This window comes from Ambystoma mexicanum, chromosome 2q (assembly GCF_040938575.1).
Source record: "Ambystoma mexicanum isolate Mex_15411 chromosome 2q, UKY_AmexF1_1, whole genome shotgun sequence".
In the NCBI taxonomy this organism is placed as follows: Eukaryota; Metazoa; Chordata; class Amphibia; order Caudata; family Ambystomatidae; genus Ambystoma; species Ambystoma mexicanum.
Window position 1 is genome coordinate 624,839,599 of NC_090924.1, and position 20,402 is coordinate 624,860,000.

The 20,402-nt window shown below is 44.7% G+C and overlaps 1 protein-coding gene across 1 annotated transcript in view; it reads left to right on the top strand.

Moving 5' to 3' along the window:
- Positions 1 to 20,402, top strand: part of TXNDC11 (thioredoxin domain containing 11) — a 1,034,390-nt gene that overhangs the window by 949,832 nt on the left and 64,156 nt on the right. Inside the window, exon 11 of the mRNA XM_069647793.1 lies at positions 16,035 to 16,115. Coding sequence (XP_069503894.1) covers positions 16,035 to 16,115 — 81 coding nt within the window. The remainder of the gene's footprint in view (positions 1 to 16,034; positions 16,116 to 20,402) is intronic.

A 20,402-nucleotide genomic window follows, 5' to 3' on the forward strand; every position in this document is an offset into this window, starting at 1 on the left:
GCACACAAGCAGTCCCATACTCGTACAGCGTCTTTCAATCATGCACTCGGCACATACACGGCATCCACACAAGCAGTAATGCACCCATACAGCCTCTCATCAATCCCACACACAGCACTCACCAGAACACTTACGCAGATACACACATTCAGGGCCTGATTGCAAGCCCCATGTAAAATACAAAAAGTGTCTTTCCATCACGGAAGGACACTTTTCTTATTTTACACGGAGCTCAGAATTGGGTCCTGATCCTCCACAGCATCTCATCAATCATACACACAACACTCATCAGAACACGCGGTGGAGTAACTTGCTGAAAATAATGGGGGGGCATGATATCTGAAGAAAAGGTGCCCCAGCCAAATGAATGGGGACAAAATGGTGTGCGATGAAAGTTGGGTAGACAAACACTGCTGTCCCCACCTAAAATTACACCCATGAGAACACGTCATACACGCAAATGCACACACACATTAAAAATATAATCTCACACATACAGACACAACAATGTTTTTATTTTAAGCACTTGCCTGAGTGGCTGCAGCAGTAATCTTCTCTGAATGCCTGGACTTTCTCCCTCTTCCAGCAACGTCATCATGTTGTTCGAAGAGGGTCAGGGGACGCCCTTAACTCCCCCTCTTGCCTATTCCTCTGTCAGGCAGAGGGCAGGGTCAGGGCAGGTTCTGACCCCGCCCCTAGCCTGAGAGAGACAGGCAGATGGAGGGGTGAAAAGCCCTTTAGGGTGCCTCCTGCGATGGATTTTCTAGCGCCCAAGAGGGATCTTGAAGGGCTGACGTCACCTGTGGTGCCTTTCACAGAGCTCTACATGAGTGATGGCATAGGTGTTTTATTTGCCGGCATTCACCCATATAAAGTGCTGTGTATGGCATTAGGTACACCACCAGTCTTTGCATTTGCAAAGAATTTTAATATTTTTGATTATTTGCAAATGCAAATACTACATTTGCTTTATTATTTAATATAATACAAATGCATTTTTATTAAACTTTGTTTTATTTTGCTTTTTTTTTCAAGCAGGACCTCGAGGGGGTGGCGGTAGGAGGGCGCCACGCTAGGACATCCTAAATGCGAGCCCCCACTGTGTTTATCCGTATTCAGACCGTAGCACAGTGGTCTGCAATCTTTTGGGCTCCAGATGTACTGGACTTCAACTCCCATAAGTTCTAGTCGGCATAGTCAATGGTTGGCGATCACGGTAGTTGTAGCCCAATACATCTGAAACGTCAAAGGTTGCAGACCCCTTCCTTAGCATGTGCGGATACTCTGAATGCCTTTCAGAGCCCCCAGGAGAGGGCTTGGTCAGGCCATCCTGGGTACTCTGGTTTAACACGACGGGAGAAGAGCTTGCACTACTAGAATAGTATCCCTTGTTCATGGAGAAGGATTGTGAATGTCAGGGTAGGAGGCAACATAGCTCATAAACTCAAGGAGCAAATAACTATTTCAGTGTCTGCGTATGCCTGGAAAGTGAGTGGCCTCACTATGCCAAGCTTGCGCATTAAAGTCTTGTAGTATGCACAAGTGTTGGAGCGTTCCTGCTTGGGTGGAACTGTTGTGACAACCTACAGGCAAGACCAGCATCTTTTTTACCCACGGCATTCTAACTTGACTCATGGATCTGAGCTTATTTTTATGTTCTCTCTTACGGCCACCATTTTGGGTTTATGTCCCCGCCGCCACCACTGGGCACCATAAGTGAGGTGCAAAATGGAAGTCAGGTTGGGGGAAACTTTTTGGGATGTGATACTTCAGGCGTACATTACACCTTTTTTCAGTGGTTCGGTGCACAGACACCTGACAAAAGCTATGTGAATCTCATTCTGCTGTTTTTGCTTTACCACAGGCATATGTGACGACCATAGTTCTTGCCTAGATTTTTAATTCACCTCCCGTTAACCTTATGTTTGTTCTTCATTTTGTGCAGCCTTTTGAATATATTTGTTTGTGTTAACATTTCACACTGCTGGTTCAATAAACCTGTCTTGACCGTCCGTTTATTGATATCCTTATATTCGTGTTTTTTTTCATCACTATCAATTTTTTAGGACAGTCAGTATGTCTGATACTTAGGTGGGAATGAGAATTTGGGACTACTTCTTCTGAGAGTTATCTACGTAGGGAGAATATTAGGATTGCTGCTATTTAAGGGCCAGTAGGAATTAACACTGCACCCTTGGCTGGAGATATTGCCTTTTATACCATCCAATTGACTAGCATTTGTTAAATTCTCAAAATCCACCAACCATATTCGAAAGGCTTGACACCACATTATCACAAGCTAGAAAGATATGGTAGCAGTAAATGGAGGCCAACATCCAACAAATGTATTTCAATTGAGAGTAAAATTCATGTGCTGATGGATGGCAAGAATAAAATAAGGATTCTAGGTACTTTGTCTAGTTCAATGTCTGTTTGGTGGGTCCCATGTTATTTTCTCGGTTTTTGTAGGTCGCCTAACCGAAAGACTGATTTCTTTGGCCAATTTTAGGCGGTCTACAAAAATAGAAAAAAGGACATTTCCTTGCCACCCTCTCTTGCCCAATCTGCAAAAAATCAGGGGGTTACATCCCCCAGAAACACACACACACACACACACACACACACACAAAACACACACAAAACACACACACACACATACAAAACACACACACACACACATACACACACACACACACAAAACACACACACACACAAAACACACACACACACAAAACACACACACACACATACAAAACACACACACACACATACAAAACACACACACACATACAAAACACACACATACAAAACACACACATACAAAACACACACATACAAAACACACACATACAAAACACACACATACAAAACACACACATATATAAACACATAGACCAAACACACAGCCGTTCTCCATCCTGGCCACTTCCGGGTCTGGCGTGCCTGTCAGCCACTGCATGCGCCCTTGTGCATCTGATGGGATGACAGTTCTATTTAGAAAGACTGATCTGTCTTTCGAAATTGTATTTTTTTTTGTTCGCTTCTTTTAAAAAGGTCTATTGACCTAGACCGATTTGGTGAACATGTCTTATACATTGATTTGATTTGCTCTTGCCACTCCCACTACACCCTAACAATTGACAACTTTGATTACTGTTATTTTTCTGTAAAGGAATTGAAGTAATTTGATCGAACATCATCATCATAACTGGGAATACCAAAGTGCATCCTTTATAAAAATAGGGGTGATTCAAACCAAATACAATTTTCAGGCAAAGGTTGACACGCAAAATCTACTCTTTTGAGTAACATCGACTGAAAAATACTGGCATTAAGAGATGCTCGTGTGCATCCCAGATTTGCATGCCGAACACCTAATTCCAGTTATACCTACCATCATTTAGATGCACACATTATAACGTGTTCAGGAAGATTTGCCGAAGGGCATCTTGCAAAAGCCCCACATCTTCGCTAGATAGTTTCAGGATTATGCTTTGTGAATCAGGTATAAGCAAATATCTAAGGTGCCCTTTGGCATCTGCTAATTTTCCCCTTGTATCTTCTTTGTGACTCATGATCTATGCTCACAGAGTGAAATCAATTCAATTTTTTTGTTTAATTGTGATGGTTTTAATTAAACTTTACACATTCAATCCAACATATATATAGTTATACAAATTCAACTCTATCCATCCCGGTAATCAATACATCAATTAACAAAATACAATTAGTACAATTTTGCAAATTGTAAATACAATTCTTCAAAGAATCATCAATAAAATAAAGCAACAATTTTAAAATGCAATGAATCAACTTCATTATAAAGCAAAGAATATATACACCACCACACTTCGTTTATATAATGTTGGATTCCGTTTATAGTAATGTAAAGGCTCATAATGGGAGAGCACTAAAGACCGCTCCAAATTCTAGATTTGAAGATCTATGCATTTTTTTGTAACCTTGGTGTTGCAAATATTACAGATCTTTAGGCCTGCACAAATAACATAATTGGGCACACGCAGATGGTATATCATTATCAAATAGATGTTTATGATGATCGTATCTAGTCAGTTGTAAGCTGGGGCAGTAGATAATAAGGTGTTGCAGTGTCTCTATTTCCTCCCTGTTCCTGCAAAAGCGGCATGAGAGACCCCCAATGTCATTTTAGACCTAAGCCCCAAGACCTCCTTAGTAGGCAATAGATTTAGACAGAATCTCAAAAAAAGGCTCTCCGCTTATGGCAAGGCCATTTTGTCAAATAAGGTTTTACAATATCACTGGGTCTTTCGTCAGCAGCTACTGTACAGCAGAGGCGTTATAGCCCGATCTTATCTCTGTTTATACACCAGTCCAGATCATGCACAGCTTTTGTAAGGGCCTCAGATCTGTCGAGCAGTGTTTTAGATGTATGATTGAATGTGCTCAATATTTGTTCTTAGTTTTTGACCCTATTGTTGAGTATCAGGACTTTTCCTGTCATCATTGTATGTAACTCATTGAAAAAAGACAGTTCTGGTGAACACAAGATTTTTCTATAGAGAGCTAGTGTTCTCCATGAAACGTGGGTTTCCAATGATATTAGGCCCAATTCGGATATCCAGACCAGCATTGGTAAACATTTAGGGATACCCAAAGTACTTCTCCAAATCAGACCCTCAAATCTTAAGCCAAAGATGGTTTTCCTTTTTAAGTTCAGAGCCATACAGGAGACTTGGAATGGCTTTTGACTTATGGTAGGTTATAAGTGGGGTTATAGTAAAACGACAGAACCTCTTATTAATAATCTGCATTTGAGCAATGGGCTTCTTGCATTTATTGTATAATCTACTTGTGACTAGATGAGCTGTTTGTTTTTTATCCAAGGTGAATCCCAAATATGCATAAGTTCACTATGACCTCACCACGAATTTCTTATAATCCATAAGAATCTAAGATTTTTTACTATTGATTTTCAGGTTATTGTCAGCCATAAAGTCCTGAAGAGTATTTATGCTTCTTTGAAGCCCAATTCTGGTACCGTTCAGGCTCACTGGGTCGGCGGCATAAGCAAGGTAGTGTAATTGCTGCTGACCCAGCCTAGGCAGAAATGCCGTGGGAGCATCTAGCTTTGTCCCATGTCTGATATATATATGTATATGTACATATAGGTTAAAGAGGGCAGAGACGGAAACACACCCCTGCCGTAGATCCCTAGAAATCAATTTCTAAATGCAACTGTCAGAAAATCCATGCACGCTGCACCGAACACTTTTGCTCAAATTAGTTTGTGTGACAGCGTATGACCTTCGGCCGTATTGGACATAGAATAAAGATTGCCCACGCTTATAGCTCAGGAAGTCTTCAGTATATTAAATACAAGGAGGCAAGCATTATGCTTTACTTTCTTTATTGCTGCCATATCAGCCCTTTAAAACATGAACCTTTAAACTGAACATTTATGGTTTTTACTATATGCTTTCGAGAAAAATCAAAACAAAGTTCAAAACCAAATTTCAAGAAAAGTTCCCAGGATACTACAAGCCCCATAATCCTCTGGGCTCTGGTAGTCCTGACCTCCTCCTTTCCACCTATCAGTAGCTTGACTGAGCTATAAGAGCCTTTACCCCAGGTCCATTCCTCTTTCTTTGTCATCTAAGTCCTTGACCCTAAAAGTCAACTTTGATTTGAAAACAAATCATCTCCACGATCGGAACTGTGAACTGCTGCTCAGAAGCGACAAACTCTCTGGTCCAACGGGACAACTTGCAACCACATACCTCCATTCCCAACCCCTCAAGCGCTTTCAGGCTGTCTTCTGGTCATCTCCTGTGAGAAATGGATAAAACTGTATGAGGGTGGGAATGCTCTAAAGCTTAACACCAGATACTTTACATGTCAAGTCAAGTCTTTTGCCATTATGGGTGGGATATAATGCTCGCTGCTAGGAAAGATTTCGTAATTGTAGGTAATTTTCCTTCCATGTGGCAACCCCTAAACATTTTGCTGCTGTTCTTCACCTTGTTCATGACTTTGCCAGAGAAGTGCAGCCTTCTGCCGCACTCCTCTGGGCTTTCGCTCCTTTCTTACGGGGAAACTGACATGCCCTTAAGACAGTCAGTACCGGGGAACGCTGTTTCCCGTAGTTTCTTTTATCATGTTGCGGCTTTCGTGCAACATGACACAAGAGGGCACTGTAAGCTAAGTTACAGCTCTCTTGGGTCTCTAGTCTTCTACAGGCTCTAGATACTCGTTTAGGATTGTATCTGATCGGTGCAAGTGATTCATGGATGGGAATGGTGGCAGCGATCGTTTCTTGTGTTTTGAGCTCCTTTTGGCGTTCTAAGCGCGTTTTCCACGCTTAACCCAAAATGGTGGCCTGGCTCCCAAAATGGCCAGACCACGAGGCTCCTTTGTCCTGTCCGCTGACCGTCTTGCTCCCTTCACCTTCCCCAGGTCGAGCCGACCCGGGGCCTTCCTTATTTGGGCATGTACTTTCCCGCGAAACACAGATGCTTTCGCGGGCTTCTACATGTCTTGTGTGTGCCTCCAGGATGTGGGCTGGATGTCTGGTCCCAATACACATCCTGGGTGCCAGAGAGTCTAGGGTGGTGTGAATGCCTGGGACCACCGTGGTCCGTGATTGGTCCACGAATGGTGAGTGTTGATGAGCGGATCTCCCATTGGGTCCCCTCCGTTTTGGCGCGAAGGGAACCGTGGATAAGAGGGGGCTGGAAACACCACTACCATGTCGATCTCCTGAGTTCTCACAAACGAAGGAATACAGGAGCCAAGTATCCTGCAACCAAGAGGCTGGACCGAGGAATCGCTGGTGACCCGCTGAAGGACTTCTCTGCACTGCTGTCGTCTTGTGAAATCCTTTTCACCTTTGATCGAACCAGAAGGCCTGTACTGGTACTTCGACCCTTGGAATAGCGGGAACAGCTATTCTCGGCATCTTCACCATCTCCTGCTAGTAAGCCTTCGGAAGCGTCTCTGGGCCATCCAGTTGACTGACCAGCTTACACGGGAGTCTTGCTCTGTAACCGCCGCCAGGTTGTGTAGTATTTCGAGTCCTTGTCACTCTCACACGCTTCGTACACTTGGCGTTCCCAAGTCTGAAGTGAGTAGTGTACATTTAGCTCAGATACACACGGCCGCTCCGTTGCCCTGCTGTGGTAACAAACTGTGCGGGTTTCTCCGATAGGGACGTCTTTTTACTCAACACGACGACGAGGCGTTCCCTGCTCTTCTGAACCTGCCAGCTGCTGAAACTGACGTGGAGAAGCCTGGGTCTGCTTGCATCGGGGACCGGTGAGTAGCATAGCTAGGATCTGGTCACCCTCCTGCAGGAGCCCATTGCTTTTCCCCGCTGTGTCAAACAGCACCCTTTTCCGTACTCGCGATCTGCTTCTGCCCACTGTGGAGACTGCGCTTGAGTCGCAGAACTTGTTCTTCTTCTTTTGTGCACTAAACTGAACTGCCTGATTTCCCTCGAAGAGCTTCTCCTTTTGCCCGTTGGCACCAGCGCGTGCAGGTACTTTTGAGCACAAGGCTCCACTCTTCGCAGGGCTCGGACTTCCATCTAGTTAGGTGCCTCTGAAGGCGAACTGGGTCTAAGCATTATTGCGCACTGCCTGTTTTCCCTCCCTTTTAGGTGGACTACATATTTCGTGCATATAACGCTTGAGACTTGTATTTGTATATATATTGTGTTGATATGGTATGTGTTGGTTTACTATCGTTATATTGTGATTTTCTCGCTACGGTCATTGTTTTAAAGGCCTTGAAATAAATGTGTATATATTTTTAATATAACAACTGTTTGGAGTAGTTTGTAAGTGATCTTGAGCTCTAGAAGCCATTGCTCCCCTTGCAGAATGCATGCCAAATAAAGACAAGTCTATCCGTGCCCATTGCATTACTTCTCTCACCCACCTAGCAATTGTCGCTGTTGCTATGGCATGGTAGGGTTTTCTGCACACTATAAGCAGTTGGGTCACCCCTTGCGGTCTTAGATGCACTGTCGCTTCCTCATAATCTTTAATACATTGTGCTACGCATAATTTCCTATTCTCTGTGAAGTACGGGTAGGAGATGATCCTTGAATCTGTTTTTGTTCTTTTAGCAATGGGAAAAGCTACTCCCTCCGGGTAGAAGATCTTCCTATCTATTTCTAGGACTTTGACATCTGACACTCTCCGACATGACGCAAGACATAACAACATTGCTAGCTTTTTTCCAAAAGTTGCGATCGGGAAAGACTCTGGTTTCCCGGCCATCTAAGGAAAAGACGAAAAATGTCTCTGACATCCCACAAAACTGCATATTTGGTTTGGGTTCTGGCGGTCTCTTAATGTCATCTCTCTAAGAAGCTGCAGGTCCGCTGGGTGCTCTCCTATGGCACTCCCCTCTACTTTGTCGTGGCTTGCTGAAACTGCTGATCTATAGACACCCACCGTTCTGTAGGCGCAGCCTTCCTAAATTTAATCGCCGGGAAATTGAGGACATGCACTGCAGGGGCTGAAATGGGATCCAAACTATGTTCTGTACACCATTGAGCCCAACCGTTCCATGCAACGCCATAGCTCGTATTGGTGGAAGGCGCCCAGGAGTCTCTGATATAGTCTGCAGTGAGTTGCATAATTCCTGGCAACTCACATCTCCTCCTGAAACTCTGCTGCCGATGAAGTGCAGCGTGCCCGCCGCTATCAATGGGTGGGTCTGGCCGGTCAGTCCGAGAAGAAGGTCCGCCTGATGCAGAACTGTCCTCGGAAAATCTGAAGATACTTCCATCGCTACTGGCCTGTGACTTTCAAAAGGGTAGTACCATTACGATCTCTGCTTTTTCTCTGTGGACTACGGGTGCAGAAAAGCATCTGTACCCACTGCAACCGGGTCTATCCTCCAACTGAAGTACTTCTACGTTTGAGCATTCAGTCTGGACGCAAACAGATCTATGTCCAGGTGACCCCATAGTTCTTGTAATCGTTTGAACACTTGCGGATGTAGCTTGCAATCGCTGGAGTCTACAAGATACTGTGAGTTCCAGTCTGCTACCTTGTTCTGAGTCCCTGGTACGTATTCTGCCATTACCGCAATTCTGTTCCGCACGCAATAATGGCAAAAATCCTTTGCCAGTTCTGCTAGCATCTTGGATCTCGTTCCCACTAGCTTGTTTATGTATCGTACGGCTGAGATATTGTCCATCTTGAGCAGTACACAACACTTTACTCTGCCTTTCGTGAAAGCGCGCACCGCGAAAGAACCTGCTAGCAGTTCGAGACAGTTTATGTGCAAACTCAATTCCTCTTCCAACCACTTTCCTCCTGTCTCCAATCGCTTGCACCTGGCTCCCCAGCCTGATCTGCTTGAATCAGACTCTATAACTAGGTCTGGAACGTCTCCTAAGATTGCCCGACCATTCCAGGCTTCCATATTCTGCAACCATCAATGCAGCTGTGTGAGCTTCGTGGTCTAGATTTACTAGCTGGTGGTAACCTGTACCTCCCTGCAGGTGTTTGATCTTGAGTCTCTGGAGCGGTCCGGGAAATATCGCTTGAATGGAAACTGCTAGCAGACCCACTATCTTGGCGAGACTCCGAAGCAAAATAATTATCTTCGATATCACTGTTTTGAGTTCTTTCTTGATCGCTCTCACTTTGTATCCCGGGAGCTCAAGGGTCACCTTTACGGTATCTATTGTGAAACCTAGGAGCTCTATCCTTTGTACTGGCAGGAGCTGTGACTTGTCTAGGTTTACTAGGAAGCCGGGGCGAGGATAGGAGTCTGAAAACCCACTGTACATTCTTGCTGAGTGTTGCTTTGTCTGGCCCCAACACGAGGATGTCGTCTAGGTAAATGATAATACAAATTCCTCTTTCCCTTATGGCCGCTGCCACGGGTCTCATCAACTTGGTGAATGCCCAAGGCAGGGATGTTAGGCCGAAAGGGAGACACGTGAAGCGCCATATCTCTCTGTTCAACCGGAAGCGGAGATACTTCCGAAATGCTGTCGCTATCGGAATCGTGAGATAAGCATCCCTGAGATCCAGTCGGGCAAGCCAGTCTCCCGTACGTAGGTGGTCTCAGAGCAGATGGATACCCTCCATCTTGAAATGGTTGTATGTGAGCCATTCATTTAAGGCCTTTAAATTTATGACCAGTCTTATCTTTTCCCTTCGTGAACTAGGAACATGTTGCTAAGGAAACCCACTCCTCCCTGAGTATTGTGTTCTATCGCGTTCTTGTCTACACGTTTTTGCAGTTCGCTCTGTAAGAGCACTGCTTCTTCCTGCGGCATGTGAATGGGGTAAGGTTCTACTCTCTGAATAGGATTGCCTACGAATTCTAATTGGAGGCCCACTACTACTTGGAGCACCCATGCATCGCGTGACAAAGCTTGCCACTCGCTTAAAAAATTGAGTTCTCCCTCCCACTCGCATGCTTGGTGTACTCACCGCCTGAAGCACTGGGCTGCCGGTAGGGACCTCTTCCTCTACGACCTCTAGGGAATCTCGCTCTGGCCGGGAAGAAGGTGTCCTGCTGCCTTCCCTCCCAGTATTGGGTGCACAGCCCTTGGGGTCTGCGCTGGAAGTTATAGCGACCGGACAAGCGACCCCGGTGACGTCCGGTCCCGGCAAAAACTCGCCCCGGGAATATTTTTCTTATGGAGCTCTGTGCTTTCTCCAATGCGGAATACATTCTGACGAACTGGGACATCTCCTTTGCAAACGCTTCTCCAAATAGAAGCCCTTTGACGCCTTCTCCTGCCTCATAGGAGGTCAGGTCGCTGAGCTTGACATCTATCTTTAGTAAGACACCTCTCCAAAGAGAGGGCGCAGTTGGCGTTTCCAAGGAGGCACACTGCGCGTTGGGCCCAGTTACCCAGTGCGTGGGCATCTACTGGAGTTCCTGTATCCTTGGCTTTCTCCACCAAATCCATCATTTTAGACAATGGCCCACTAGATGAAGGACTTTGTCCTGACATCCACTCCAAGCGCGGTTGACATCCTTCCTGATGTCCTGCACTGCTTTGATGACGAATGTGACCATTTTGGGATTGAGATCCAGTGTTTCGGCCAGATTCCCTGGCAACCCGCGTCTTGGACGTTCCGATCGCATATGAGATCGTACTGCCCCGTCTAGGGGCTATGCTGTGCCATATACAGCGCCACTCTGGCGATAGAACCCACGCCGAAGACTTTGGGTGCCTAATGGCTTCAGGATCAAACCTATCTACTGTGTTGTCCTCTTCTTAGGGTGCGACGCTCTCCTCAGTGGGTTTACTCGTGTCGTCTTCTTCTCCCCCCCTTCATCGTCGGGCGAGTAGCTCTCATCGTAATCCCCTGAATTATTCATCCCTGGGGTAAGCGATCTGTGTTGGCGATCTGCCCTTTTTGCCAGGAAAGCTTTTTTCAATCTGGCGACAGGGTCGTGTTGTCCTTGGGGAACAGTGTCTACCCTTTCCACAGTGCTGGGGGGGTTGGGGTGTCAAAGAGTCTCTGCTCTTTGAGCTACTTTACACCCCTTTTTCTCAATCCCCTTTTGGGGGTATCCAGCTGACATCCCCTCTCCAGGGCTGACTGCCTGTCTTTTCCTGACTGCTAGCTGCTCTTGCTGTTCAGCCATTAGTGCCTCCAGCATCTCTAGCCTTTGAGCTATAGGTTGAACCCCCTGTGAGACTGCCTGAGTCAGGGAGTCTCCCAGCACTTTTTTGAAGCTTAAGGATAACTCAGTGTCTTGCTCAGTGGGGTCTTCTTCCCACTCCTCCTCACTCCACTCTGGTGTGGTGGATTGTGATCCTCTGGGGCTTGTATAGTGAGCCATTATTCCTCCATTGGCAGTGCAAACCTCCAGGATGTCAGCTGATAAGGTGGCTCTGAGACAGAGTCAATCCTCACAGTAACACTCTCCAATTGCAGTCAGCACAAGCGTATGTGTAAATATCAAGTCTTATTATTATTATTTTTTTAAATTAGCTGGAGGTTTATTCATGCTCTGCTTGTCGTTTCGTATCAAAAAAACGTAGTGAGCGAGTGTTTGGGAGTCTCGGGGGATGACGGGAAGCTTGGCAGGCTACCGCTCCCACGGATCCTAAAGGGTGCCGTATTAACTGGCGTGCTTGAAGCGAGTGAAAACCGGAGCGGGGCCGGCTGCCTGAAGCAGGCGCGTTCGCTCGTGGCTCCCACCCGCCTCCTCTTAATTACCTGACAAGCGAGCATTTATCATAAGCTTGCTCTGTTGTTCAGGTGAACGCTGCACTATACTACGCATCTCGGCGGGAAGCGCCCTGCGCACTAAAGCTTCTGCTGACACACGGTAACGTTTCTTTTTAACTCTAAAGAAATTAGTTAAACTCGGCAGCCTAATGCTTTCTCAATAACATCTAACACACTAGCAACTATTTACATCATAAATATTTCGATGTCATAACATGTCAAAATGCATACAGTGTAATTATCTTGTTCAGGCAGCAAAAAGAAAGAGGAATGGGCCTGTTGCTATAGGCTGTTATACCTCAGTCAAGCTACTGATAGTTGGAAAGGAGGTAGTCAGGACTACCAGAGCCCAGAGGATCATAGGGCTCGTAGTATCCTGGGAACATTTCTTGAAATTTGTTTTTGAACTTTAAACTTTGATTTTTCTTGAAAGCATAGAGTAAAAACCATAAATGTTCAGTTTAAAGATTCATGTTTAAAGTGCTGATATGGCAGCAATAATGAAAGTAAAGCATAATGCGAGCCTCCAGTCTTGCCATAGAATGTACATTTTCTATACATTTGGCCCCTTCTCGAATAACATTTACACTTCAATGTCCAGAATAACCCTGAATTTTTATAAATATGCTTAAAGGTACACCTTTACTGGTGTGCAACTATTTCCCATTTACCCACATTTCCGGAAGACAGATTTCCCCCCACCGCCCTCCCAAGCACCCTCCACCCTAAATAGGAATTCCTAATTTTACTGGTTTGGAAGTAGGTTCTGCTCAAAGTCGTATAGATGTGTGTGTAACGTTAAACTAAAATGATATCTGATTTAGGGTTGTACTTGTTTGTAAATGGTGACGATTGTGGCAGAAAGAGAAAATAGAAACACACGCGCATGTACCTATAGTTAATAGTTAATTACAGATACGGCTGCAGGTGAATGTAGGGGATGGGTAACCTGCCAAATATTCCACAGTTAAAGAATGCTAATTCAACAGTTACATTCACACTGCACACAAATCAATAGAATCCATGCATTAGTTGCATATATTTTAATTGATTGCAGGTCAGCCTGACACGTGTTTTGAGCTCTTCTTCTGATGCTGAAAACATCACATTTAAGTCATGTGTAAAATACATACAGATAATATTTGAAGTAATAAACACAAAACCGAAGTGGCAAAAGGCCACGAACTTCAGGGCAGACATACCTTCCAAGCTGGTGGACATGCCTTTTGATGGGGAGAATTTGGAAAGGCAGCGAATGAGACGCTCCAAGCGATTAAAACTGATACGGAGATGGCACACTCTATGGGGACACTGCAGCAAAGGAGATCGTCCCTACTTTCCTCAAGGGGGAAGTCCAGCAGGTCCTCCAAGGGGTACACTACTTCCTATCGGCAGCCCTCCTGCTCCACCACCCAGGAAGCCTACAGGGGATGCTCACAGGCCTACGGCAGCAGAGGCCAGTGTCGTCATGCCCACAGGCCAGGACAGAGCTGCCCAAGCAGGCCTTAACGGGCTGTGGATCCGGGCCCCCACTTTTTCACCCTAGTGGGAGACCGGCTAGCAAACTTTGTCGACCACTGGAAAGCTATCACCACGGACAAATGGGTGCTGGATGTTCTTCATCAAGACGTTGGAATTCCAACACAGGTGCCTTTGCATTCCTCTGGTGGCGCTTCAAGAACTACACATGGCCCAACTGTTGCAGGAGGTTCAGGGCGTGAAGGAAAGGGGCAAAAGAGCTTGTCCCTCAACAACTCTGGGGCTCTGGAGTGTACTCAAGATACTTTCTGGTTCGGAAGAAGTCAGGAGGGTGGCAGTCAATCCTAGACTGAAGATGCCTCAACAAGTACTTTAAGTCCCAGAAATTCAGGATGGTCACGTTGCATGTGCTCGACCAGCTTGGGGAAGGGGACTTTCTAGCGACTCTGGACCTGGAGAACACGATTCGGCGGAAGCATCGTAGGTTATTGCGTTTTGTGGCTTGGGAACTTAATGTGGTTTTCACTAAGCTCATGGGGCCTGCATTTGAACTCCTGCCTCGGGCCCCTCTGAAGTTTCTTTTGTGGAAGACTGCTTTCCTGGTAGCCATCACCTCGGCCAGGCGGGTCAGTGTGATTCAGCCCCTTTCCTGCAAGCAGCAGTACTGAACTATCCACGCTACATAGGTGGTGTTGCAGGTCCACACCACCTTTATGCCGAATGTTCCTTCAGAGTTCCATCTCAACAAGCCTTTGGTTTTGCCTGTTTTCTTTCCAAAACCTTCTATCCTGCTGGATGTTGCTTGTGCCTTGAAGTTTAATGTGGCATGCACAAGGGATTTTCGGAAGACATCTCAATTGTTGGTGAAGTGTGGATCAGTGGGGCATGGGAAGGCCCTGTCTACAGCTTCTCTATCAATGTGGCTCTTCGGCTGTATCATGCACCGTCATCGTCTGGCCAACAGACCTCTTCCAGCCCAGCCGAGAGCCCACTCCACCATAGCCCTCGCTGCGATGACTGTTTTTCTCTCTGGTATTCTCCTACTCAACATCTGCAGGGCTGCTACGTGGAGGCCCACCCACACCTTAACAAGATTCTACTTCGTCGACAGAGATTCCAAGGATGAGTCCCGGGTCAGCTAAGCGGTGCTATGCAACCTGTTTGTTTGAGGTGAGTCTTTTCCACGGGTAAGTGTATAGTTTCTGTCGAACCATCCGGCGCCTGTGGTTGTGTATATGTTGCTGTGTAATCTTATTCGTGAGCATGTGATTCCATGTCAGACTCCATGCTGGGGAAGGAACAAGTTATTTACCTGTAACTTCTGTTCTCCAGCATGGGTCTGGCATGGATTAACATGCAATCCCTCCCTCCTTACCCTATGTGGCTCTTCTTGATTCATACTGCCACTTTGACTATCTTACATCTTCCGCCAGTGAAGGAAGACAAGGACCTCCAAGAGGGAAGCAAGATCCCTCCCATAAACATTTCTGGGGAACAGAGGGAGATACATAATCCAGAGGACCCTCCAACAACTACAGACCGGTATCCAGCCAGCACAGTGTGCCCTGCTGGGCTCTGCAGCAAGCTTCCTTGGTGGGCCGTGCCAGAGAGTCTCTGAACCCGAAATCAAGGACAAGGCAGCTGCCTGCAACACACTCCCCAGCTTTGGGCCATCCGCCTTAAAGGACGACACAAGCCCAGTAAAGAAGCTAGGAAAAGTGTATCGATGAGCATCTACTGACATCTGCCTTAAAGGACATTTTTGAGCCAGTCGAGTCCCTCGAGCTGCAATCGACTGCAACGCTGACTGTTAGGCCACAGTTGCTTAAAACCATCCAAAACGTCTCGATCAGTGCTTCAGAACCGCCGACAAGCACTGAGACAACGATTCCTGACCCTGAGCCACTGTGTAGACCAGTCTGCAGCCATCCAGCTTTGGCAGCCAAACTGTTTGGCGCCTGATACCCGCAGCTGTCTCCCATCTTGAACTATGTCACAAAAGCTGCAAAGTGCCTCTGAAGTTGAGTCGTCACAAAAGGGCAACTGCTTTTCTTTTTTAATTTAGATTCCCTTTCTGACGACACGGAAATATTAATGGGCATGTGAATCCATGCCAGACCCATGCTGGGGAACAGGAGTTACAGGTAAGTAACTTGTTCCTTACGGACAACGGAAGTGTTTGAAATGCATACCAATCAGTTGCCCACATTACATTGTGCTGTCAAAATCTATTACCAGTCGCCAAAAGCTATGCTTTTTCCAAGACTTAAGAAACACAACTATGATTTGCCATTTTCGCAGATATGATCATATTTTAACTGTCCAGCTTTACTCATCTTGGATTTTTTTTTTCAGGGTTAATGTAGCTCGAAATGATCTTCCTTGGGAATTCATGGTGGATTATCTCCCGACCATATTATTTTTTCCCCACCGCAGGTAAAGTAATCCTGAATTCATTTGTGCATGTTAAATTGATGTGGGGGAGGAGGGTATTTGCTCAAGGATGAACTTTACATTTTTCTTTGAATAGAAAAATCAAATGTATTTTGTTAGCTTTGTCACAGGTATTAAACCAAGCCGCTCACTATCAAATTAGGGTTGAAGAAGGTTCTACCCATGATACCTGAAACCATGCACCCTCCTGTAGTCGCAGCGCTAGTTTTCTCCCGCTTGGATTACTGTAATTCGCTGTACCTGTCGCAGCCTATTGGCTTAATACAGCGGCTACAGTGCATACAGAATCTAGCGGCTAGGCTGGCCACGGTTACCCCGTATGAAGCTCACATATCCCTGGTGCTGTGCTCACTTCGCTGGCTCCCGGTTGGCCAGCGTGTTCATTTCAAGGCCCTGTGTATAGTTCATGGGGATATTCATGGTCAAGGGGCCGAGTTCCTACAGGCTAAATTCTCCCGTTATCTCCCCGAACGGGATTTACGTTCTTCAATCGCAAATTTTCTTGCTGTTACAAGATTCCATCGTACGAGGGTCGGTGGCAGGGCTTTTTCTATAGCAGCAGCTAACCTCTTAGTTTTAGAAGAGCACTTAAGACTGTTCTCTTTTAGCTTTCTACTCTGCAGCTTCCTCTTCTACCTGAGCAGTCCGCCTCTTCAGTGCCATGATGCCTTCTGGCGACCGTGCGCTCTATAAATGTAGATAACGTAAAATAACATATTAAATTGTTTTAGTTGTTAAGGGAGAAAATAACAGTTAGATTTCACCAAAGTCTAAAAATATTTTTATCTAATCTGAAAGCTAGAAATTACAATTTATCTATTCTTTGAATTAAAATGTTTGTAAATTGAACAATGTGAATATTAGTTTCTGTTCTGGCTGCTATTTTGAAATGCTTTATTTAACCTGCTTTTCCTTTTGTAACCCATTTCACCCCCACTGATTTCCTTCCCCTGCTCCTCTTACGGGGACACTCCCCGTTTCCACCATCCACACCTTTATTTTTCTCTACTGTCCCCAAAGCCACATGCCTTTTTCCCCATTCTTATTTTTTGTAACATTTGAAAGGTATGTAACTTTACACTACCTATGGTCCCTTGAACACCGACCCTGTTGCAAAGCCCTTTGTCCACTTTTTTCAAATCCTATATTTTGATACTTGTTATTGTAGTCTTCGTAATGATAAACTCTCCACGAGATAAGTCTACGAGATAAAAGGCTGTACTGAGTGTTTGCTCCAGTTTAGAAGCAACAGGCATGCACGATTAAAGATAAAACTCAGCGTTGACATAACCAAAAGACAATTGTGCCTGCAAGGAAGTGCTCCAATTATATGTTCACTGGTGTCGGACTCCCCTCTCCCAACCCCACAGTCGGTCTAGTCCTCAGTGAAGTCAACAAACCAGTAAGGGAACTTATCAAACTTTCAAAATTCACGGAGAGTTCCACAGATGTTCTGTTTTTTAAAAGCTTCTATCCCCACTCAAACCTGAGATATCAAACAACATTCCATGAATCTGTCTTATGCCGGTAAAATGGGCTCGACTGGTTAAGCACACGCTGCTGCGAGTTGTGTATGATCTGCAGGTTGCAGGTCTCAATCCCGGTAAGGCCAACACAGCCTTTCTTACCCTTTCTGAGGTCGATAAAGTGAGTACCAATTTCGATTGGGAAATAATTGTAAAAACAAAAAAGTATTTTGAATGAAACTGTTCTATGTGAAGCACTTTGGATAAAAGTGCTATATAACTAAATTATTATTTATTAGATTCATTTTTTAACTCAACTTCAGTGTTAGAGTCCTGTCAAGAGTTTTTTTTTAATGTTTAAACAGCATTTCAGATTCTATTGTGTAGTCTTTTATCAGTTTGTTTTCTGAGGGGGCAACACATTTTCTTCTAGCACAGCCTTACAAATGTCCAATTTCTGGGGATTCAATGAAGGCCCACAGCAAGTGGAATTTAAAACAACAAATTACCAGCGTTAACATTATTGTAAACTAGTTGTACTTTTTCTGTCAGTTTTAGCATTTTCACATTCTAAAACAATGCTTAATTGGCCTAGCAACATAGAGGGGAATGGTGCGCCCATCTACTGTACCTTCTCCAGTACCAGCACATAGGGTGTACCACAAGAAGAGCATTCTGGCTTAAAGCTTAATATTTTTATGTTTGCAATGTATAAGTGGATATTCAACTTATTGCAATCTGTTTTCAAGTTTCAGGTTATTGCTTAATTTAAAGTACAAACAAATTGCTTAAATAGATTAAGAATAGAAACGAAATTGGCTAGGATATTTTTGAGTAACCATCTAAAGAACCGTCCTGATGGTTATGCTACTACCGTCTCAAATGTCCATAGGACATGGCAGACCTTTCACTTGAGTGCCTTTACCCCATCTATGGTGTTCTGCTGTTCAATTATATTTTCTAAAATGTTTACAAACAGACTTGCTTCTATACAGATGACTTAACATATATATATTTGCATTATGCACCTTCATTGATTAATATGTGTTAAAGGATTCGCAGGAGTGTGTGTATCTTCCTTGCTGGAAATTGAATTTGTGCAAACAATTTATTAACTTGCGCAACATGATCAAGTATGACAGATGACATTTCAGACTGCAACTTCCAGTGGATTTAAACAGGTTTTTTCAACTGTAATCCCTCATGTGCGAATATACTGTGAATAGGAGTGCATCAATGTTTCTCTGCTAACAGATCTGCTGCTCTCTTCAGTTCTCTTATTTTTTGTTGAAGTTCCCTAACAATGAACATATTATTCCAAATCATCCCAAGAAACCATTTCCCTAATTTTTTCCAGTTACATTTCTGTATTTTTTTCTAAGAATCAATTCACTGAGCTGACTCCTATTTTTCCCCACTTTTCTTATAATTGTATCATCATATTACTCTTCAGTAAATTCCTATTGTTTTGCCATATCCCTTTTCACGTCCAGCATTTGACAAATTCCCGTTTACCTCACAGCCATCTAGTTTCTCGTGGCCATGCTTAAGGCCTTGCAGTCATGTTTTTGTTTGGAATTCTGGGTTTTTCTAAATTTCAAATGGGAAAGACAAAAGCTAAAAGTTCCAGAATCAAAAGGGGGGGGGGAAACAGGACTGGGTGGCCTTCCCACGCATTGCCAGAGAGAACTTAAGAGCTGCGTTACTTGGAGCCCAACGGACAATGCCCCTTTTAACATTTGCTTCTGGACTGAGTTCCCTCCTACCTATCAGAATTCCATCACCATCTCGGGGATACCTGGCACCTCAACTACAACTTGTTCTATGTGGAGGTTCTGCATAATCTGTTATTTGCCCTTTTCTGTACACACACTGCACCTCCTCTCTCTTCGACACTGCCTAGCAACTGTTCTCCAAGGCACCTGAGTCGTCTTCACCTTTTCATATCATTGGTGTAGGCCCCTGCTGGAGTGGACCTGCCTGTTTCAAAGTTACGAAGGATCTGCATGTGGAGGGCTGGATTTACTGACCAGCCCCCTGTTCCAGGTCGTTCACCATTCATATTCCCTTCACACTGGGATCTGAAAGGCAACACTTTGGCACACTGCAGTGAGCAGAATTGTATTACAAAATGAGATGTACAAACATTTGATGCCCTGGAAACATCATCTTTTCTGCTCCCTGCCCACCCGACCCCTCCTCGAAGAATACTTTAGCTGAACACCCCTCTGACCTTAACGCCAGCCTAACTCGATCTAGATTGACACTTTTTCCAACCAATACAATTTCAATACACCTTTAAACCTTAGGTATGTCTGGTATGAAGGTTTGAGAATCGAATAAAACTATTATTCGACTACAGTGGGAGGTAGGAGTGGGGCGTTCCAGTTGTGCTGTGAGCTTCTCCTGCTGCAAGTCAAATCCCATGGAGCTATCCAGAGAGGGGTGAATATTCATCAGGGAAGCTCTATCAAACCTCCTCTCTGGCTCCTTGTGGAGTGCACTCTTCTGAGCCGTTTGTATGCATGGGTCTGGGGAGGTGCAGTGAATGAACTCAACTAATTACTAGACGTAAGCGCTGTGTAAATAACAAATCATTACTGCAATTTGATGGCACTTTGAGGAGGAAGAGATATTTATTCATTTTGATGCGTATATAGTACGCCAAGCCCAAACGCATCTGTACACTTTTTTTTTTAGAGAAAAGTTAGTTCAGAGGTTACATATAAAAAAGGCATAGAATGTAAAGTTCAGATGCATTCTAATATATACATTATTTACATAGTTACATGTGGGAGGACAA